The 21546-nt window shown below is 57.2% G+C and overlaps 4 protein-coding genes across 5 annotated transcripts; 3 read left to right on the top strand and 1 right to left on the bottom strand.

The window, feature by feature from the left end:
- Window positions 1-1309: 1309 nt before the first annotated feature.
- NR0B2 (nuclear receptor subfamily 0 group B member 2) lies at window positions 1310-3790 on the top strand. The gene is made up of 2 exons (NM_001030893.3): window positions 1310-1947; window positions 2380-3790. The coding sequence occupies exons 1-2, from the start codon at window positions 1440-1442 to the stop codon at window positions 2658-2660; spliced, it is 789 nt and encodes a 262-aa protein (NP_001026064.2). The 5' UTR covers window positions 1310-1439; the 3' UTR covers window positions 2661-3790.
- A 1089-nt stretch (window positions 3791-4879) lies between these two features.
- On the top strand, window positions 4880-9425 carry GPATCH3 (G-patch domain containing 3). The gene is made up of 7 exons (NM_001198540.3): window positions 4880-5251; window positions 5510-5928; window positions 7250-7424; window positions 7789-7848; window positions 8110-8231; window positions 8369-8496; window positions 9018-9425. Exons 1-7 carry the CDS (start codon window positions 4894-4896, stop codon window positions 9235-9237), a joined length of 1482 nt encoding a protein of 493 aa, NP_001185469.1. The 5' UTR covers window positions 4880-4893; the 3' UTR covers window positions 9238-9425.
- Window positions 9426-10125: 700 nt separating this feature from the next.
- Window positions 10126-14963, top strand: GPN2 (GPN-loop GTPase 2). Of its 2 annotated transcripts, none has more exons than XM_004947704.5 (6): window positions 10126-10163; window positions 10508-10946; window positions 12475-12631; window positions 12836-12996; window positions 13736-13866; window positions 14364-14963. In XM_004947704.5, exons 2-6 carry the CDS (start codon window positions 10527-10529, stop codon window positions 14434-14436), a joined length of 942 nt encoding a protein of 313 aa, XP_004947761.2. In that variant the 5' UTR covers window positions 10126-10163; window positions 10508-10526; the 3' UTR covers window positions 14437-14963. The 2 variants fall into 2 exon arrangements, with proteins under 2 accessions (XP_004947761.2, XP_024998907.2); XM_025143139.3 differs by having other exon boundaries at window positions 10148-10219.
- Window positions 14964-18223: 3260 nt separating this feature from the next.
- SFN (stratifin) lies at window positions 18224-19649 on the bottom strand. The gene has a single exon (NM_001293176.2). The coding sequence runs from the start codon at window positions 19470-19472 to the stop codon at window positions 18732-18734; it is 741 nt and encodes a 246-aa protein (NP_001280105.1). The 5' UTR covers window positions 19473-19649; the 3' UTR covers window positions 18224-18731.
- Between the last annotated feature and the right edge of the window lie 1897 nt (window positions 19650-21546).

Genomic DNA, 21546 nt, shown 5'->3' with positions numbered 1-21546 from the left:
CCGCGCTCGGCCGCGCTGCTGCCTTCGCGGATTGGTCGAGACCGTACCCGGGGTGGAGAGGCGGGAAGAGTGGCGCGGGGCTCGGTTGCTATAGCGACGGCCGGGCCTGGGCCTTTCCAGAAAGCTCCACGGGGTCGCTTATTTCCGGGCATTTCCTGTCCTTGCACGGGATTTGGCTTCCCGAATGCCCTCCAGAGTCACTACGCGGTTCAAAGAGCCACTCGTCCAAGGCCAAGCAGGGCAAAGGGCCTGCGGCCTGCAGTGGGGAGAGGCTATGCCAGTCCCTGCTGACTGCTGTGGGCCTCTCCTTATCCCTCGTTGCTGGTTGCACTCCTTTGCACTAAGAGCATTGTCCCCTTAGGGTGAGTTGTCCTTATCCCTATAGGGTGCCTACTGCCCAGGGTCCCCCTGAAATCAATCAGCAGATGCTGCCACTTCCCCAGACCAACCTTTGCTGGCCAACAGACACAAATCCCTGGGTATTTTGTGGTGAAAATCTATAAACGTGGGTCTCGGTTCCCTCTTGTTTGTGCACCGACAGCTGTGTGCCTTTAAGGCATTTGTTCCCATCCTTGCAGGGTTCACCAGACCCTCCTGAGTGAGGAATTCCTCACATGAAATCAATAATCGTGTGCTGCCACTTTCTTTCTGCTGATCAAAACATACAAATTCCAGAGCAATTCAAGGTAAAAATCTATAAACCTGGCTCTCACCTACCCAGCATTTCTCCTGCAGCCCATGGGGCGCTGCCTCGGGTTTAGTCTTTCAATTCACCGGCTTCCTTAACTGTAACAGCACGAATCTCCTGTCAACAAGGTTAGGCAAACATCTGCTGATAAAATGACTTCCAGGTTGCTCTTCCCAAGGCCGGAGCACACAGGCCATTTGCCATGGGGTCCTCGTTCCAGACAAGCACCATGTGTGTGTGTGTGTGTGTGTCTGTGTGTGAACTCCTTGGCAGCGACACCTGCCAGATAGCACAGCCTGATTGCAGCGTGGGGCCTTGGTGCCATGGTACAGCCCGGGTTAATGACTTTGTTTATACTGTTTGGGTAATTGTGATAAGGCTGCCCAACCCGCTGCCCCATCCCCGCGCTGCGGCTGCTGGCGTTTCATTGAGAAAACGGCCATTGACGCCATGCTGAGATCTTGCTGGTCCCAACCAATCAGTCTGGGGACAGCTGGCTGTTGGTTTTTTTTTTTTTTTTTTTTTTTTAATGAGGACCGCTTAATCACAGAGCGGTCAAGGCTGGGAAGGGGTGTTCCACTTGTGACCGAGCCTTATAAGAGCTTGTTTGAACAGCCATGTGCTGGCAGAGCAGGCAGGACAGGTCACTCCCAGGCTGAGACGGGGAGGAAACTTACAGGTCTCTCCCATCTGTGGAGTTTCACAGGGGATACGCGCTCCCACTTCTGCTCTGGTCACCAGTAGCACGGACATGGACTGCGAGAGGTGTCAGTGCCAGCATGAAGACAAACACTCAGCCATTCTCTACACCCTCCTCAGCCAGAACCTGAGCCACAGCCCACCCCACCAACGCTGCCTGTGCCACCAGCGCTGGACAGTCTGCCTCCGGACACCCCATATCACCTGCCAGGCCGCCTCCGATGTGTTGGTGAAAACCATCAGCTTCATGAAAAACCTCCCTTCCTTCCACCTGCTGCCGCGAGGGGACCAGCTCCTGCTACTGGACAGCTGCTGGGTCCCCCTCTTCCTCCTGGGGCTGGTCCAGGAGATGGTGACATTTGAGGTGATGGAGACCCCAGCCCCCAGCATGCTCGAGAAGATCCTCCTCGATGGCCAAAGCAAAAGGCAGGAGCCTGAGTGGACGCAGCCCATGCTGGCTGCTGTGCAGTGGCTGCAGTGCAGCCTCAACACCTTCTGGAGCCTGGATTTGAGCCCCAAAGAATATGCCTACCTGAAGGGAGCCATTCTCTTCAATCCTGGTGAGTGCTCAACCCTCCCAGCTCTGCCTGCTGGTGGCAAGAGAAAGCCCTGCATGAGTTAGCATTTAAAAACACAGCTCTTGGCTTGGAGTCACTCAGAGTTTGGGCAAAAGTGTGTGTGAGAGCAGGGAGAGCTGCTCGCATTATCATTAGCACCAACAGTGCAGTTTACTGCTGGGAAGCAGGGAGGAGGGATACTGAATGCAGTGTTTAAAAGCAGAGATCTTCTCACCTTGCAAAGAAAGAACCCTGGGACTTACTCTATAAAGCTCATGTTTGCCCTGTTAACTATATTTACTCCCTCAATGCAACAGCCCTGAAATACATGTCATAAGTGTGGCACTCGGAGGTTTTCTCCAAGATACAGGGAAGAAACACAGAGCTGTTTTCCAGCCTTCCTCTTCACATGCCTTACCTCCTTTCTCTTGGCAGATGTCCCAGGGCTGACAGCCTCCCTGTACATCGAGAGCCTCCAGCGGGAAGCCGAGCGAGCGCTTCAGGAAGTGGTGCAGATCCTGCACCCCAAGGACCAGGACCGCTTTGCCCTCATTTTGCTCATCACCTCCACCTTGAAATCCATCCCTCCTGCCCTCATCACAGACCTCTTCTTCCGGCCCATCATTGGCAACGCAGACATTGTTGAGCTCATCGTGGATATGCTGTATGAAATCACCAGCTGGCAGCCGGCTCCCTCACCACGCATGGCTCTGTGAGCTGCCGTGCTCTGCCACAGCCCTGTGAGTGCTCTGCAACACCTGACAGGGCAGCAGAGAGGACTGGGGAGCAGGCATTCAGGACAGGCACTCTGAGCTCCACAGAGAACTGGCTTTGCGTGTGCCTCTCGCTAGGCTGTAGGGCTCACCAAGGTTTTAGCAGAGCACACAGGAAAGCAGCCTTGATTCAATAGATGTCTGTGGCAGCTCCTGCTCCACCTCTGCCAGTCTGTTTCAAGGAGTGTGAGTATATGTGTGTGGCTGTTTCCCTGTTCTGCAGCTGGTGATATTCAGATGCTAGCAAGCAGGCCAGCCCTGTGACGCAGAGCAGACTGAGTTAGAGCCTGCTCCAGGTTTTTTTTATCTCAGCGAATCCTCAGTTCAATTAAAATCAATGTGTGTTTTGCTGTTAACTCCAAGAGATGAGGTTTGACCTCAACTCACTGCCCATGACAGCTCAACTCTGTGGTAGTGGTATTTAGGGCTGCTGAGAATCTTCAGTGGTATCACTTGTAGAGTATAACCAAGTGCAAACAGTAAGAAATTAGATCTTTAAGTATTGGCCAATGTCTATTGTGCATGAAATCTCAGAAATATTCATAAAGAATCTTCCTCAGGCAGCAAGAGGGTAAAGTATAAAGTCTTACAGGGTGTGCAGCCAGCCAAATTAATGGCTTCTGCCTTTCATCAGATTGCATCTTCTCTCCATTATGCCATGAGCTGCAACAGGATTGCTCACAGAGCAATGGATTACCTAAGAGCAGTGAAACGTATGGCAAATAATGCTGCATGAACACCAGGGAGTTCATCCTACCAATACACCACAAAGGTGCTTCTAGTGATACTGAGAATGGCTCAGGCTGTGGGCTTGCCTCTGTTCCTGTGACAGCAAGCAACGCACTGAGCTACAGACACTGAACACAGAAGCAGAACTGTTGGTGGGAGAGCAAAACATCCCTGCCTTGAGTTACAGCCGGTTAAACGTGTGGCATGTCTGGAAAGCTCCCTTCTCCTGCCTGCAGCTTTTGTAAAGCATTAGATGTCAGTATTTTATGAGTGGACCTTCCTTTGGTTTGTATATAAGATGCAGTAAATTATTTTTTTAATAAAACGTTTTACATTTTGGGAAACAGTGGTGACTTTCGGGGAGGGTGTTCCATCTCTGGGGTTTCAGACGTGCAGAAACACCGGCTGTGGGCTTGGTGTGGAAAGGACACCTGAAAGCAGGGACAGAGCCTTTCCCCACAGGCTCCCAGTGAAATCCTTCTGCCCCGTCATCGCAGGGGAGCATTGCGATGCGGTCACAGGAGTGTCTGATTCACAGCCCCGTGGCACACGCTCCCCTGTGCACCCAGCAGGGAGAAATCTGCAGAGGCAGCAGAACCGCAGCCTGTCTGCGTGCTGCACCTTCCTTCATGCACGCAGCTGCACCCGGAGGTGCTGAGGCAGGAGGTGGGTGCTGACTCACCTGGATGTGCACGCAGCTGTCAGCAGGCACGGAGACCAGCCTGCGTGCCCTGCATGGCCCTGCCGGGGTGCCTGCTGGAGCCACACAAGGTCTCCCGATTCCCCATCACCCTGAAGCACATGGCATTTGAACAGGAGCCTGGTGGGAGAACAGCGCGTTCTGCCCGTCTGTCCCTCCACCCCCTGCTGCCAAACCGTCCCAGGCTGCTTCCGAGGTGATCTCAGCCCCTGACAGCCATTTTCCAAAGGGAAGGAGCGTGTGAGTCACCGGATGATTTCCGCAGGCCCACGCCAGCCACGAGCTGCTCAGCATGGTGACACGCACGTGAGTCACGGCATGCAGGGCACCCGATAGCCCCGCTGGCACAGTAACCCAGCAGGAGGCAGGCAGGTGTCTGGGCACGGGGAAGAGCCCCCGGTGCCTCCATCCCACTGCTGCTCTCAGCAGCTCCTGGGGACAGGAGTGCCCCGTGCATGGTGGGGCAGCACCGCACTTCAGCCTATGACACCGCAGCATCACCCCTTTTCCCTGTCCTACACATAGCTCTCAGAGCTGCTACTTTACCTCGCATAAAGGAAAAAGAAAAGGAAAAGGAAAAGCCAACCTCCCCGGCCTGGGCTGCACGTGGGAACGCCCCCAGCACCCGCTGACCCCAGAGCCTGCAGTACCCCTCCCCGCCACGTGGCGGCGCCCTCTTCCCCTCAGGCCAGTTTTGACGTCATCACCGCGCGCCCAGCCCTCGTGACGCAGCGCTCGGTGGACAAGATGGCGGCGCCCAGCTGTGAAAGCCCTAATGGCGGCGCCGCTGCTGCCCGGTACTGTCTGGTCAGCGGCATTCCGGCCTCGCTGCGCTCTGCCCATCTCCGCGCCTACTTCAGCCAGTTCCTGGAGGCCGGCGGTTTCCTTTGCTTCCACTACCGCCACCGCCCCGAGCGCCCGCCGGCTGGAGGCGGCGATGTGCAGGCCGCGGCGCCCAATACCTGCTGCTGTCCGGTGGCTGTGCGGCCCGGCCGCGCCCGGCGCTTCGTCCGCATGTACTCGGGCAGGCGCTGGGTCGGGCCCGGCGGCACCTCGTTGCCTGGCCGCTGTCTCGTCCGCAGGGTCCGCCTCAGCCCCGGGACAGGTACGTCTGGGCCTCCCAGATGGGACCGTTGAGCACAGGGTCCCATCCCCCCCTCTCCACTTTCCCCCCTTCCCCTCCTTTCCCCCTTCCCCCCCCCCCCCCAGTGGAGTTTCCTTAACGCCGTACATCCGTTATGGGGCATCAGAGTCAGTTTGGGGGCTGTTCCTCTACCAAGACCTCCCCAGGAAGGCCCCGATTTGCCCCTCTCTGCTGTAGGTGTGTGTTTTCCCTCCCCACATCCCTCCTTCCCTCTTCCAGGCACGGAGACCTTTCCCAGTGGAGTGGACACGAAGGCTGAGGGCGAAACCGTCGCAGAAGCGGACTTGAAGCGGCTGCCTGAGTTCAACCCCCCTTCCTTTATGCCTTTCGGGAATGTGGGCACCCCTCTGAAAGTCTTTCTGGAGCTGATCCGTGCCTGCAGGCTGCCTCCCAGGATCATCAAGAAATTACAGCTGGATTTCCCAAAGACAGGCTCATCCCGGAGGTATGGGAATGTGCCTTTTGAATACCAGAACACTGAGACGGTTATAGAAGAAGAAAGAGTTTACACTGCTACGGGGGATGAGATCACAGAGGATGAGGGGCCCGTGGCAAGAACTGAGGTGGCTGATCCAGCCGGTGCTGAGGAAGATGAGGTGGGGCAGGAAAAGGAGGAAGAGGAGTCGCACTCGGATGACGTAAGTGGATTTCTGTAGTGCTGCCTGAGGTCAGACACTGCGCTGCAAAGCTGAGAGAGTTGATGCAACTCTTAGAGCTAATTTTTAATGTTTTAATTGTATTGCAAAGTCAGCTTGTCCGAAAATGGTGTTAAATGTGGTTGTTTGCATTCTGAGCTCCTCGGTGGACGTAGTGGTGCAGATGTTAAGACTTCCAGAACAGCTTGTCCAAGTGAAACTGCTTTATGGTATCAGCACAAATTGCTCAGTCCAGAGGATGGAGCCCAGGTGGTGGCTGGTGCTGCAGGAGGGGACCTCTGCCTGCTGCGTGGCAGGTTGGTCTGGCTCTGCTGTTGCTTGTAAATGAGATGGGAAACTGGGGAGCACATTAGTGTTCTGGAAATGACATGCAGAGTCGTGCAAATGGTTGGCCTCGAATGCTCCTGCAATACAAGTTAGTCATTTGGAGAAAAATGACTTTCTTGACAAACACTTCTAGAAAACTGGGCTGGTCTGGCTCTCCAGAGATGATCTTGCTCCCCCCGACAGACGCCTGTCTAGCCTGTTCTCCCAATCCTTTGTTATTACAGAGGCAGTGCAGTCCTGAGGCAAGCCATTCCCGTTCTTGGCTGTCCTGCCATTATACACCAGAATTAACTTGTATGTCAAATCTTTGCAGCAGTTTTATTCCATCAGATTCTCCTAGCAACAGCGGACGCAGAGAACGCTTTGTTCCTTCCTTGAAAAACTTTTTATTCAACAGCTGCTTTCGGTCTTTTCCAGACTAAGCAAGTCTGCTCCTCTGGCTGTTTCTCACAGGCTCTGTTTCCTGGATCCCTAGCTATTCTTGTGGACATTCCTCAGTTGGTTAATGTCTCCCTTGAAGGGCTGTGCCCAAAGCTGGGCAGACAGCAGTAAAGCTGTCAGTCTGATCTGTGGCTGTGCCAGCAAACTCCCTTTCTGGAACCGATACAATCTCTTTAGGGATCTACTTGAGTGGAATTAATTTGTTGCTAGTGCTGACTTTACGTACAACACACCTGCTCCTTAAATGGACATCTTTGCGTTACAGATCAGGTACGCTGCTGAAAGCATGCTGTGAAGTGGGTGTGATGTGGTATTTTTCACCACTTCTGTCTGCTGACTCTGAAGATGGCATTAGTCAGGGGAATGAGGTCATCAGCACTGGTCATGTCAGTGCCTGAAAACAGCAGGCTGAGACGAGCTCTGTTGACAAGGGTGTTCTATAGTAAAGGCATTGCAATGGACCGTGAGGGTCAGGGAAGTGAAAAAGAGGCTTTGTGTTGCTGCTGTCACCCACCTTTTGCTGGTTTCTTTGCAGGACAATGATACCTGTGAGGAATGGGAGCGACACGAGGCTCTGCATGAGGATGTGACCAAGCAGGATCGTGTGGAGGAGCGGCTGTTTGAGGAGGAGATTGAGCTGAAGTGGGAGAAAGGGGGCTCAGGCCTTGTCTTCTACACAGATGCTCAGTACTGGCGGGAGGAGAACGGAGGTAATGCTGATGTTTGTGTCACTGCACTACAAAGTAACCACCACAAGCTGGGGACTGGGGGCCCAGCCCGACAAAAGCAGATAAATCAAGTATAACCCTTCCAGTGGAGCTGCAGATATAGGCATCTGGCAATCAATTTTTAAGCCTTCTGTTGATGATAAAACCTGCAGAGGTTCCATCTGATGGCTCGAGGACCTGCTGGTCCTACTAGCAGCCTACTGTGTAAGCACTGTGGCTTGTATACCCCAATATCTGTTCCTTCCCATTTTGTTAGAGAAAATGGGGCTCAGCCACTAGCTAGCAGCTCTTCTGTGTCAGACATCCACAGCCATTACCAAAACGTGTGCTTTTCTTCTCTCGGCAGACTTTGATGAGCAGACTGCAGATGACTGGGATGTGGACATGAGCATCTACTATGACAAAGGTATTTGAGGTTGGAAAAACTTCATAGGAAACCGGGGAGGTTGGGAAGTTCTGAACCTGCAGAATTTTTGACGTGGGGAACTTAATCATCCTTTGAAAGCATCCGAGACGTCACTGTACTTGAAAGAACATTTTTTGGCTGTGAGAGTTGCCAAAAAGAACAGGTTCTGCCTCCTTGCTGGGTGGTGCCGTGGGGGAAATCACAGCAGGAAATAGCTTTCCTGAGCTTTCCTATTCTGACTCTTGCTTCTTTTTCCCCTAGATGGGGGTGACAAGGATGCTCGTGACTCAGTCCAGATGTGGCTGGAAAAGAGACTTCGAGATGGTTTGGAGGATGGGTCTACTTCAAGGCAGCAAATTGGCACCTTTGAGAGATACACCAAGGTGAGCTTTGGATACCGAGTGGATGGGGAAAGGCTGCACTGGTGACGTTCAAAATATGTGGGCCTTAGAGAGGGAAGTTCTGAGAAGATGAGAGTGGGCTTTGTCCAACATCCTTACGAGTTTTTCTGCTCTCTCAGGGCTTTGGCAGGAAGGTTCTGGAGCAGCAGGGCTGGACGGAGGGGCTGGGGCTGGGGAGCAACAACTCTGGAATGGCTGAAGCTCTTGACAACGAAGGTCAGAATCCCAGATGCAAGAGAGGTCTGGGGTAAGTACCTTGTCCTCCCCTGCCAGCCTGTGTTTGGAGCTTCTGTCTGGCAACTGCAACTAACTGGCTTAAAAAGAGTGAAGTGTGAAGCAGAGCAGTAAGGCTGCATCCCAGAGGCCTGCCACGGCACTCCAGAGCTGACTGCTCTGCTCTTCCTGACAGTCCAATGCTCTTCAAAGGGCTTGTGTTGTTAGGCCAGAAGAACTGGAGCCATTTGCAGGTTCCTGCAGCACACAAACATAGAGGGAGGGCTGTGCTCAGGAATTAAAGGTCACCTATGCTACGATATTTCTGTAGGAGAAGCTCAAGTGACCTGAGTGAGATGTGTGCCTTATTTCTGATTTCTCTGCGGGCTTTGCTCAGTGCTGTGTCTCCCTGCAAGGGCTGCTTCTTGTTCCTGTCTAAGGACAGAACACCTGCACCATTTCTCCTTTATAACACGTGGTGGAGACAGCCTGGATCTGCAGGGGTGTCCCAGTGCCCTAGCACTAGTGAACCCAACGCTGTCTGCGTCCCTCTAGGTACCACGGGGAGAAACTGCCAGCATTCAGCAAGGTGAAAAAGCCACGGAGAGACACTCCTGTCCTCATCTCAACCATCTACGATGACCCTGAGCCCATGGACAGTGGTGACCAGCTGCTCAGGCGCCAGCCACCCACTGCCATGAAGTACAGACAGGACATGCCTTTCGTCCGGGCGTCGCGTGGCACTCTGGAGAGCTTCAGCACTCAGTCGCACTGAGCAGAGACTGTCACAGAGCCTTCTTACTGCTCCTGCTGACCACAGGCTGGCTCCTGCTGGTCTCAGTTCTGGAGTAGCTTGTCCATATATTTATTTTTGGGAGAAATAATTTGTAACGAAAACTGCCCTGGTTATATATATATATTTTTTACTTCTCCTTGAGCTATTAAAGCGAGGGGAGATATTAATGGTCCTGTTTGTTCACTGGGGTGGGAATTGTGTTTTTATACCAGCCACTACTGCTGCCTGGATCAGCAGAGCCGGTGCGTTATGTCCACAGCCAGCTCAGCCCAAAAAGCAGAGCACACAGTTCACAGCTCCTTGAGACCTGGGGCAGGACAAGTACGGGCAGGGCCAGCTGTGGCAACGTAACTGTCCTGCAGAAAGTTTGCTGCGGGCTCACAGCTTTGTCTTGCTTGGGCGTGACAATCCCACAGTCCCAGGAGAAACTCACTGGGATGAAAGACACGTCCTGGCAGCCTTCGGGAAGGCGTCTCCCTGTGGTCAGGTGTAGCTGCTGCTTCCTTCCACGCTTCTAAAGCCTGGGCTGCAGAGAGCCCTGGGCTGAGAGCTTTCATCCATATGACCTGGCATTGTGTTACATGTGAATTCAGTGTCCTCCGTGTCAGTGGGCTCCGGCCTTTTCCTGCTGCTTACTCTGCACTTCTGGTTAGGTGGGGCAGAGACAACGTAGAGTCACTTCTCTGTTTTTGGAGGCGGAGGGGGGGGGGGTGGGGGCTGGGTTTGTGCCTGGAGGAAATGGGTGGAGCGGGGATTCGAACCCGCGTACCGACTACGCCCTTCGGGCCACTGCGCCCTCCGACCGCCAGGGGGCGCTGTGCAGGCGGCTGCCGCTCCGACGTCGGAACGCGGCGAGCGGGACCCTGCGGGCACCCGGACCCAGCGCTGCGGCACCGGTGGCGGCGGTGAGCGGGATGGGGGGGGGGTGGAACGACACGTGGGGGTGTGGGGGACGGGAGAGGTGAGGGAGGGCGAGAGATGGGCTGGGAGGGCGGTGTGGGGAGGGGTGTAGGCCTGGAGGGTGCGGGTGGGGACACGGGGGGAGAAGGGCTGTGGGATGCGGGAAGAGAGGTGGGGGCGCAGGGCTGGAAGAAGGGAGCCGGGGGGGAACGCACGGCTGCGGTGCTCACACTGCGGCGCCCCCCCCCCCCCCCTTCCGAACTCCCAACCGCGGCCTCAAGGCCCGAACGGCCGCGTTCGTATCCGTGGGAATAAAACCGCGAATGAGAGCTTTGCCTTTCTTGCTCAGGAGGAGGGAATGAGCCGCCATGTCTGAGAGCAGCGAGGGGAGCAGCCCGCTGGCCTTTGGCCAGGTGGTGATCGGCCCTCCGGGCTCCGGCAAGACGACGTACTGCCACGGCATGCAGGAGTTCCTGGGCAGGGTTGGGCGCGCGGTGGCTGTGGTGAACCTGGACCCGGCCAACGAGGGGATGCCGTATTCCTGCGCCGTGGACATCTCCGAGCTCATCACCCTGACTGACGTGATGGAGAACTTGAAGCTGGGACCCAACGGGGGGCTCATCTACTGCATGGAGTACCTGGAGGCCAATTTCGACTGGCTGCAGGAGAAGCTGGCTGCCTTCAGAGGTCACTACTACCTGTTTGACTGCCCGGGGCAGGTGGAGCTCTACACCCACCACGACGCCCTGAAGAACGTCTTTGCACAGTTGGCCAAGTGGAATTTCAGGGTGGGTTCGGTGCTCTGTGGGCACTGCAGCTGTGCAGGGGGCTCAGGCAGCGCACACCATGCAGCCGGGCCTTTTTGGGTGCAGATGTGGCTGCTAACGGCTGTTTTCTTCACCGTCCTGCTTGAGAAAGGGCTGCCCAAGGAGGCTGTGGGTGCCCCATCCCTGCAGGCATTCAAGGCCAGGCTGGATGTGGCTCTGGGCAGCCTGGGCTGCTGGTTGGCGACCCTGCACATAGCAGGGGGTTGGGACTGGATGAGCATTGTGGGCCTTTTCAACCCGGGCCATTCTGAGTCTATGATTCTCTGCTTGGTGGGACAGGCAGGAGCAGCTTGTTGAGGATGTTTAACACAGTGCCACCATCCTGAGCAGAACAGGGGCTCCATCCTCCCACAGTCTCACTGCTGGAAGGTTTGTCCTGTGCTGTATTTTCAGGGCAGGAGTTCGGTGTGCGTGCAGATGGAGTGCAGATCCTCTGCGTTGCACTGTGAGAAATTCAGGTGCCATCTCAGGCCCTGCCTGCCTCTCCTGCAGCCAAACCAAATGGCTGTGCACGTCGTAATCCGTGCTCTGTGCTTCCTTGCACAATGGAAGATGCAAATGAGGAAGCGCGGGTGAGAAGAGTCCCATAGCCACGCTAACTTGCCTACGTTGCATTTGTTTTGCATTTGGGCCAAAGCATGAATGTGCAAACCACATGTGGTGCGAGCAAGAAGGGCGAGTTGGTTTGCTTGAGAGTGTCGCTGGGATTCTGCACATTAGAATTCATCTTTATTCAAATCAACATGCACAAAACTGTAGTTACTAAAAAAAGATGGGTTACGCTCCCGTTTGGATGGGCACAGGAGTGCTTGCACCTGCCCTGTGAGCTTCGCTCTGGCTGCTTTTTGCTGCAGAAGCATGGCTGTGACCCAAACAGCCTCTGCCTGTGAGTGGCATTGTGCAACAGGCAGCAGCTTAGCAGAGATCGTCGACCACATTGTTACAGCCGCGTGAAAGGCAGGGAATCGAGCAGCTCGTTAATGTAGTGATTAATTATTATTTCAAACCACAGAGCGCTTGCTTCTCCTGGCAGACCGTGGTGTTCTGCACTTACTGCTACTGAGTTGGCAAACGTTCCTGTGGGGAACGTGGAAACGTTGAGGCAGTCGTGGAGCTCAGAATGGGGGTCACCTCCAACCCCCCCCAGACACCTGCAGGGTGCAGACAAGCGGGGAGCTGCTGCTGCAAAGAGAGGGGTCCTCAGAAACGTGAGAGCTGTTGGGGTGTCCTGCAGTGCTGCAGCCTTCCCACAGCCCTCCCTGCCAACAGCGCCCTCACTCTGAAGCCCCCACGGGCGTGAGAGTGGAGCTGATGGATCTTTCCATTCATTGTATGGGCTGTGTATCCATCTGCATATCCATACGAGGATGCTTGATGTCCATGGGATAGCTTTCCCATGGAAAACCCCATGGGGTTGGTTAGATCTGAGTGGGTTGTCCTTCTGAGAGTCTGCCAGAAGGGTTTTCACCTTTGTGCCTTTGCTCCCCAGCTGGCTGCAGTACATCTGGTGGATTCTCACTACTGCACAGACCCCGGCAAGTTCATCTCCGTGCTCTGCACTTCGCTCTCCACCATGCTGCACGTGGAACTGCCCCACGTGAACGTCCTCTCCAAGATGGACCTGATTGAGCAGTATGGCAAGCTGGGTAAGCGCCTTTCGGAGAGGGAGACGTGGAGTTGGGTGGTGTCAGGTGTAGATCAGCTGCCGTGGTGCAGGGCTGTTTTGCTGGGAGGTGGTTGGGAAAATGGTGTAAATCTCGCTGGGTTCTTGGTAGCGAGCCAGAGCCAGGCCAGGGCTGATTCCCCATATCTACGAATGGTTTTCTGAGCCTCCTGGTGTTTCCCTGCAGCTTTCAACCTGGATTATTACACGGAGGTCTTGGACCTCTCCTACCTGGTTGACCATTTAGCTTCTGACCCCTTCTTCAGGAACTACCGCCGCCTCAATGCGAAGCTGGTGGAGGTGATTGAGGACTACAGCCTGGTGTCCTTCGTTCCGCTCAACGTCCAGGTGATGTGGTGGGAGGAGAGGGGCAGAGAGGGCAGGGAGTGCTGGCGAAGCAGCCAGGATGTTTGGGAGCAGCTGGGTTGCACGTGGGGGAAATACACCTTCTGCAAAGGCCATCCATGTTGCCTCTGCTGCTTCTCCATCTGCACCCAGAACTGGCTGTAAAAATCCTACACGTGGGGGCTGTAAGGTTTTACATTGGGGAGACGGATGGAGAGGGACAGTGAGATGCACCCCGACTTGCACATGTTCTGTGGCAGCCAAAGGAGAAGGAAAAGCCAATGGGCTTGGAGCTATGTGGGCCTCGTGTCCTGGGGTGGGGGACTGAGGCTCCTTCTTCGTTCAGCACCCGCATTTCAATGCCGAGCCATGACCTGAAACACTTTTAAATCAGGGAGCACAAAGTGATCTGGGGATAGGAGGAACGCATTTGTGAGCGAGGACTGAAAATGTTAATTTTGCAGCTTGCAGAAGTGTCACCAAAGGGAGATGGGCTGAGATGAGCAGTGATGAAAGGGAGCGAGAGGGCGGAGGGTGTGAGCCCATCGTGTATTCAGACCCCAGGGGGAGCTCCTCCTTGTCCTGCTGCCCTCTGGGCTCAATGAGGCAGGCAGTGTCAGCGAGGCTTTGCCTGCAGTTTGGGTGGCCCACAGCCTCGGAGAAAATGGGTGGTGAAGGCCAGTGTGAGCTTTTGCCCCTGGGAAGGACTGTGTTCCCCGTGTGTCACCTCTGTCCCTTCCAGGATAAGGACAGCATGCGGCAGGTGATGCAGGCAGTGGACAAAGCCAACGGCTGTTCCTTTGGGGACCAGGAGCACAGGAGCCTGGAAGCTCTGATGTCAGCAGCAGTGGGAGCAGATTTCCACTTTGCTTCGTATCCTTCTCCACCGATCCTGCTTCGAGTTGGCTTTTAATTCCTCCTTTACAGACCAGAGAGTTGGGGCTGCAGGTGGGGCTGGCAGCTCGCAGGTTGTTCCTGCCATCGTTTGATGCTGTGCTGTGATGGAGATGCTCAGCCCAGAGCTTGGCAGGCGGGTGTCCACACCGCAGCCACCGCGTGGTTGCTAATTGATGCTGCACATGTGGGAGGAATCTTCTGACAACTTTCCTCTCATTCACACTCTCTTGGACTGTTTCTTTGTGCTCTGTCCAAACCATACAATTGATTCTCCTGTACTTGTCGGGTCTGGGATCAGCCGGAGCCAGAAATAACTCAGGTGATGCGTGCTGCTGCCAGCACTGCTGCCTTCCTGCCAGCCTTCAGGCACACGTTGGGGTTGGCTCCTCGCTGAGAACGTTAGGGCTGCTTGTAGAAGGGAGTGTTTGAGCCCTGCCCTGCCGCCTTGTTTTCCTTAATTAGTGCGTTATCAGCACGCTTGCAGTGCAGGAGAAGTATGTGCAATCTCAGGACAAGACGGTGGAGGAAGAAGTGATGGATATGTAACACACCCAACTCCGCCGCAGCCGCATTCTGCTTTGACAGCTCTCCTTTTGCTGCTGCTTAAGGGACTCTCTGTTGTGTGACTCAGAGCGAGTGAAAGTCTCTCCAGGCAGAGGTCTGCCTGCTGCACTCCCTCACTGTGCGGGTTTGCCCTCAGCCCCACTGAGCAGCAGTGGAATGGAGGTGCTCTGGCTGAGGGCAAAGCAAGTTGGGCCTTTTTGGAGCGAGAGGGAGAGACCCGGGTGGGGGTTGTGAGAGAAGAGAAGCAAAGGGAGCTGAGCTTTGCCACGTCTCCTCTTCCCCATCCTGCCCAAGATGGATCTGGGGTAAGAAGAATCAGCTTGTCTGTTCTCTGGTGAGACTTGAGACGTGAGTGCTTGGTTTGCTTCCTAGGAGCAGTGTACGTGGCTCTCATCCTTGGGATGATCCAGGCTCGAAGCCTCCGGTCTGTCTCAAGGAGGACACAGAGATGGTTGTTTTTTTAAATAATGATGGACTCTTTCTTAATAAAACACTTCGTCTCGCTTTCATCTTGGGAGTTTGCTGAACCTGAATAAATAAAACCGAGTGCTACAAAGCCTGGGGCTGAAAACCCTCTGGTGGGAACATCACAGCAGGTGACGTTCAGCGCTGTGTTCCTCTACCAGGGAACTGTGCAGGTCCTCCTGCAGCTGGAAGTGGGGCTGGGAACCAACCTGACCAGAGCCAGAGCTGCAACCCCATCCTCACGCCTTGCTGGTGTGGGTTTCCAGCCCAATCTCAGCCCCACGTCTGATGCAAAAGGAGCAGATGATGTGCTCATAAAAAAAGTAAGCCGATTTATGGCTGATTTTTCACGGCTCTGAGAGATTTGGTGGCTTAAAAGGGTGCTGTCGGGTCAAGCCGGAGTTACCCACGAGCTGCCAAAGCTTTTGTGGCCGCTCGGCTTTTGCTGCTTCTACCCATGCAGCACCTGCAGCCCCAGCCCTGCGGTGGGGAAGGTGGAAAATCAAAGAGCTCTGAGCCCCGAGGGGAGCCCTGCCGTGTCCCACAAACCGGGTCCTTCTGCTGCACGTCCCCACGCCGGGAGGGGACGGCTCCTGGGGGCTGAGGAGGTGACAGCCTGGCTCCCGTCGCTCCCGTTGAGCAAGCGTTGGGCATGGGGCCAGGATTCGTCACCGAGGTGCAGGCCCGGCCCTGGGGTCCTGGCTCCCAGCCCATGTGGTCCCTCCTGCCCCCACCCCCAGCTCCGTGCTCTGTGGGGTTGGGGATGGGGAATGGTTGGGGATGGGGAGGGGTTCGGGATGGGGAATGGTTGGGAGTGGGGAATGGTTGGGAGTGGGGAATGGTTGGGGGTGAGGAATGGTTGGGGATGGGGAATGGTCGAGGCTTTGCTCACAGCTCTGTGCAGGGATGTGCAGCTCCAACCCCCTGCCCCAAAGCACAGCCCCCCTCCCCCCCCTTCCTCCCCCAAGAAGGGGTTCCAGAGCTCAGGACTGGCTTACTTCAAAGCAGTGGGCTCAGAGTGGGCTGATCCCAGCAGCAGCCCAGGAGTGTGGGGCTGGGACCAACACTGAGTGGTTTCAGAGCCCCCCAGGCTGGGGTGGGCACCATCCCTACACTGCCTCAGCCCTGTGCTATTCTGAGTGTGTGGATGGACACACAGACATGGAGGAAGTGGGGCAGGGGGGTCCTTCCAGGCACCGCAGACACCCCAAGCATCTACCCCCAACCATTGTGAAGCCCACCACCAGCCTGGCTGCTTCCCACTGATTTTGGGCCCAGTGAACTCCCTGTCGGGGCAGCGCTCACTTTGGGCACCCCAAAAGCTGCCCTGCTGTGGCCATCAGCCCCTGGGATGGGGCTCAGCCACTGTCACCCAGCCTGGGGACAAGGGACAAGCCTGGCTGTGTGTCCCGCTGTCTGTCTGTCCTGCTTGGGTTGTGCAAGCAGTGCCAGTGGGGCAGCAGAGATCTATTCCAGTAGCCATAAAGCCATGGCCACTAACCACGGGGTGTGGGGCTGTGCTGGGACCTGCTCCCAGTGCCCACCACCTGTCCCCAGCCCTGGGATGGCTCTGAGATGGGAACGCTCCCTGGGCACAGGAAGCTGAATCCCATTGTGCTGCTGCTGCTCAAAGACCCTAAAACCCACGTGCACGGCCCTGCTCTGTTCCTACAGTGGGAAGACAAGGATGGGGAGCCCTTGTGGGGATCAGGGGGTCCCTCCCATCTCCAAAAAGCCTCCGGGCTGTGTGGGAGGCCGGGGAGCAGCGCAGCCCCAATCACACTGCAATGTGGGGCATGGTTATAATCGCTCACCGCCCGCCGTCCCCTCCCTGTGTCCCCAATCCCTGGGGTCAGGGCCAGTGGGCGCCCACGGCTCATCCTGCACGTCTGCCAGCCCTGCACTGCCCATTGAGCCTGGGAGCAGCTCCCAGGAGGGCTGACTGCATTGGGGGCAGGACAGAGGCCGACCACGGGAGCCCCTCATTGTCCCCTCAAAGGGAAGCGATGGCACCGAGGGACCCCAACCCCAACCCCATCCTCAGCCCCACGTTCTCTGCTCAGCTCTGGGTCGGGGGCTCCCAGTGCTGCCCTGCGGGCGCTAAGCCAGCTCTGCCACGGGATGTGGGGCTGGGAGAGCAGGTTCTGCTCCGCGCATCCTCCCACAGCCAGAGCATTCCCACGGCCCCATCGTCCCCACCCCAGGGTCGTGCCTCGGCTTCCCCAAGCCCAGCATTTGACCGTGCCCAAGCGCAGCTCTGTGCAATGTCCCCGATGTCCCCGAGCGAAGACCCCGCTGAACCGGCACACCCTGAGTCACGCCGCTTCCTCCTGCTACCCCATTTCCCATCAAAGCCGGGTCCTGCCCAGCACGGCCCAGCCCTGCTGCTCTCCATCTGATGAGCTCACGGCCCAGGCTGCCGGGACTGGATTTCAGTGTAATTAACTGTTCGTGTTGAAACTCGCGCTCTGAGAGCTGCGCCCTTCGCCGTGGCTGAGAGCCAGGGCCAGAAGTGCTGAGCTTTCTCCTGCGCCGGCACATCCGCACCTCCACGGGGATGTCCTCACCTCGGTGGGATGCTGTCACCTCCCCTGTGACAGCTCCATGGCACTGTGGTAGGGGAAGGGCTGAAACACCCCCCGTCTGCACAGAGCCCCACTAATGGGGTTTGGGACACTGTGGGTTGTGTGGTTTGGGTGGGGACACCATGGGGATGGAGGCATCATGGAGATGGGGACACCATAGGGACAAGGTGGGGATGGGAACATTGTAGGGATGGGGACATCGTGGGGATGGGAACACCATGGGGACACCATAGGGATGGGAAGACCACAAGAGTGGGAATACCACAAGGGTGGGAACACCGTGGGGACAGGGACACTACGAGGATGGGGACAACATGGGGATGGAAATACCATGGGGGAGGGGACACAATGGGGTTGGGGACATCATGGGAACATCATGGGGATGAGGACAGTACAAGAATGGGAAAACCACAGGGATGGGGGCACCATGGGAATGGGGACGCACAACTGCAGGCTGGAGACCTGGGACACCACACCCTCTCCCTATGGAAAGCCCACCTGGAAAGCCCTTTCTGGGACCCGTCCCTGAGGTCTGGGGCTCGCTGAGTACCCCCACACCCCACGGCAGGGCTGGGAGGGGCTGCAGGCAGACAGACCGATGCTTTGGGGGTCCTGGGTGCTCCCCAACATCGCGTGGCACGCAATGGGACCGGCGCTGGGAGCTGCAGGAGCTGCCTGGGCATGTGCACGAGAGGAGAGATGAGGCGACCACAGAGGCAGGCGTGCACGAGATGGTTTATTGGAGCCACACAGAGGCTTCGGCAATTCGCGATCCCCCAACCGGGTGGGGGGCACATCAGACCCCCCTCCCCTTTTTCCCCATCCCGTCCCATCACCTCCTCCCACTGCCCCCAAGGGACCAGCGGTGCAGCTCCAGCCCCCCAAGACAGTGGGGTTAGGGCCCCCCTAAGCCAGGCTGGGATATCCCCCAACCAAAACGTTAAAGGGGTGGGGAGCATGACAAGAGCGTGGGGGGGAGAGGGAAGGGAGGGCCTGCCAAAGGGCAAACATATGGACCCCGCTCCCAGAACCGGAGGGGGAGGTTTGGGGGGGGGGGGGGAGTGAAATTCCTTCCCCACCCCTTTAAAAAAAAAAAAAAAAAAAGGGAAAAGGAAAAGGAGAAAGGAAAAGACACCAAAGGGTTTTGGGAAGGGGAGGGGGGGGGGAGTTTGGGATGGAGGGGAGGAGGAAGGAGGTGGGGGATGGACCCCATCTGCGTGGGGCCGTTCAGTTCTTGGGCTCTTCGCCAGCCTCGCCGCCGTCTTCGCCCGCGCACTCGGCTGTCCATAGCGTCAGGTTGTCCCTGAGCAGCTGCATGATGAGGGTGCTGTCCTTGTAGGAGTCTTCGCTGAGCGTGTGCAGGTCCCCCATGGCCTCGTCGAAGGTGGTCTTGGCCAGCGAGATGGCCTGCTCGGGGGCGTTGGCGATCTCGTAGTGGAAGACGGAGAAGTTGAGGGCCAACCCCAGGCGGATGGGGTTCGTGGGCTGCATCTCCTTTTTGCTGATGTCCATGGCCTCTTGGTACGCCTTCTGGGCGCTGTCGATCGTCTCCTTGCGGTCGTTGCCGGCGGCCACCTCGGCCAGGTATCGGAAGTAGTCTCCCTTCATCTTCAGGTAGAACACTTTGCTCTCGGCGTCGCCGGCCTTCTTGATGAGGTGCTTCTCCAGCAAGCCCAGCACCACGTTGCAGACGCCCTTCAGCTCCTCTTCCACCTTCTCCCGGTACTCGTTCACCAGCTGCGCTTTGTCGTCGCCCTCCTCGGTTTTGTGCTCGATGCTGGAGATGACCCTCCAGGCCGAGCGCTGGCAGCCCACCACGTTCTTGTAGGCGACGGAGAGGAGGTTGCGCTCCTCGTTGGACAGCTCGTCGCCGTGCTCCACCACCGCCTTCATGAAGTCCGCCATGTCCTCGTAGCGCTCGGCCTGCTCGGCCAGCTTGGCCTTCTGCACCTGGTGGTTTCTTGCCATGGCTGCGGGCGGACGGGCGCGGGACGAGACGTCGGGGCGAGGAGTGGGGCTGGGAGCCGTCGGAGCCTCTGCTGAGCTCGGCCGCCCCGATTCGCTTTTGGCTGAGCGTCGGAGCCCCGAGCGAGAGCGGGAGGAGCCAGCGAGGCTGAAGGAACGGCCTCCTCCTCCTCCTCCTCTGCTTCCTCCCCGCCGAGCCCGCCCTTAAAAGGCAAATTGCCGTGAGTCATCGCGCCCCGAGGCAGAGGGGTGCTGGGGAAGGGGTGAGCGGGTGGCACCCACCCTGCCTCGCTCAGGGCTGTGGGGTGGTGGGTGCCGGGAGGGGGAGGGGGAGCTCAGGGAGCTCCTGGGGTCCACAGTGAGCCTCCCTGTGTCAATGGGACACCCCAGGGGGGACGCCGGATCCGTGGAGAACTCTGGAGCAACGGGAGATCCTGCGTCAGCGGGAGACTGAGAATCAATGGGGGGCCCTGAACCAAGGAGGGACCCCCGATCAACGGGAGACCCCAAATAAATGGGAGACCTGGAGTCAGTGGAGACCCCAGATCAGTGGGGGTCCCTGAACCGACGGGAGAGCCTAGATCAGTGGGGTACCCAGATCCATGGGACACCTGGAGTCAGTGGGGTCCCCAGATCAATGGGAAACCCCAGATAAATGGAAGACTTGGAATCAATGGCGTCCCCAGATCAATGGGGGACCCTGAATCAATGGGGGAACCCGCATCAGTGGGGGACCCTGGATCAGTGGGGGACCCCAAATAAATGGGAGACCTGGAACCGATGGAGACCGTGGATCAATGGGGGACCCCGGATCAATGGGGGACCCTTCCCCCTCTGCCAGGAGGGCTCAGAGCAGGGAGCAGTGGGGTGGTCACGTTGGGGTGAAGCAGGAATGCGGCAGCCCCCGGTGCTCCCTTCCCAGCCACCCTTAGAGAAACAGCACGGGGTGGACCTGGCTGTAAAAACGGTCTCCTCCCCAAAAATCCTATCGCTGTCATTTTTACATGGTGATTAACCCGTTGGTAATGGAAAGGGCTTGAAGGGCAGGTATTTATTCCCACCGGTGGGGAAATGGAGGCAGGAGGAGCAGCACTTTGCCCCGGCTCTGCCACAGGGATCGGGGCCAGGATTGGGATCGGGGCCAGGATTGGGATCGGGGCATTCCCAGCTCCTCCACGCCGCCCGCTCGGGGGGAATTGCCCTGGCTCGGAAGTACCCAACCCTAACCCCCCCCCCTCCCCCCTTACCCCAGAATGTTGAACCACCGTTGGGTGCCCCCAACCCCAGGGCAGCTCCACACCCACAAACCCCACCGGAGCCCCATTAAGGCTCCTCCACCTCTCCCCCGACCCACTGCCACGTCCCCCACCCGCTCCGCTCGTCCCACCAGGGCGCATTTCGCTTCCCTTCACGCCTCACTGGAAGAGTCGGGATCCTTTTTTTTTCTTTTCCCACTCTCATTTTTATTTTACTCCTGCCCAGCAGTGCTGGCGGCCCCGATTAGGATCTGAGCTCGGCGTTGCGCTGCAGTTTCGCTCTCAGCCTGTTCCCACACGCCGGCACAGGGCAGGGTGCGGCGGGCGGGCAGCACGTGGGGATGGGGCCAAGGGCTTCACCAGCGCTGCGCCAGCAGCCTCAGCCCCATCCCTGCCTTCCTGGCCTTGCGGGGGTTGCTCAGGGCTGCTGCTCCCAACCTCGCACAGTCCCGCTCCCCATACAGCCACGTGGTGGGGGCTGTGGGGTTTGGGGCCCGAAGCGGAGCCCACATGGGCACTGCCCGACCTCACGGACGCAGAGGGGCTGTGGTTTTGAATAGAGTTGCACTTCTGCCCCATCTCACCCCAAAGCGATGCCCCTTCACCCCATAGGAGAGACCACAAATGGGGCCGTGTATGGGGGGAGGTCCCCCCCGGGGCACAGCACGGAGCTCGAGGGTTCGGGTGCTGCCAGAAGCGCTGAGCTGCTGCCAAATGTTGGTGGCAATGAGCTGTGCAGGAGCTGCAGAAATATTCTGCTCTACCGGTTTTGGTACGAGTTGAGGGGGGGGGGATGAAGGGAAGAGCCCCAGCTCTGTGCC

This window comes from Gallus gallus, chromosome 23 (genome assembly GCF_016699485.2).
Source record: "Gallus gallus isolate bGalGal1 chromosome 23, bGalGal1.mat.broiler.GRCg7b, whole genome shotgun sequence".
NCBI lineage: Eukaryota > Metazoa > Chordata > Aves > Galliformes > Phasianidae > Gallus > Gallus gallus.
Note: the sequence above shows the minus strand (reverse complement) of the source record. Positions and strands in the feature narration are given on the sequence as shown.

Coding starts and splice junctions, on each gene's coding strand:
- NR0B2 (NM_001030893.3), top strand. CDS start 1,440: ATGGACTGCGAGAGGTGTCAGTGCCAGCATGAAGACAAACACTCAGCC. Junction 1,948..2,379: donor AGCCATTCTCTTCAATCCTG/GTGAGTGCTCAA, acceptor TTCTCTTGGCAG/ATGTCCCAGGGCTGACAGCC.
- GPATCH3 (NM_001198540.3), top strand. CDS start 4,894: ATGGCGGCGCCCAGCTGTGAAAGCCCTAATGGCGGCGCCGCTGCTGCC. Junction 5,929..7,249: donor AGGAGTCGCACTCGGATGAC/GTAAGTGGATTT, acceptor GTTTCTTTGCAG/GACAATGATACCTGTGAGGA. Junction 8,497..9,017: donor AGATGCAAGAGAGGTCTGGG/GTAAGTACCTTG, acceptor GCGTCCCTCTAG/GTACCACGGGGAGAAACTGC.
- GPN2 (XM_004947704.5), top strand. CDS start 10,527: ATGTCTGAGAGCAGCGAGGGGAGCAGCCCGCTGGCCTTTGGCCAGGTG. Junction 12,997..13,735: donor TCGTTCCGCTCAACGTCCAG/GTGATGTGGTGG, acceptor TGTCCCTTCCAG/GATAAGGACAGCATGCGGCA. Junction 13,867..14,363: donor GCAGATTTCCACTTTGCTTC/GTATCCTTCTCC, acceptor GTGCGTTATCAG/CACGCTTGCAGTGCAGGAGA.
- SFN (NM_001293176.2), bottom strand. CDS start 19,472: ATGGCAAGAAACCACCAGGTGCAGAAGGCCAAGCTGGCCGAGCAGGCC.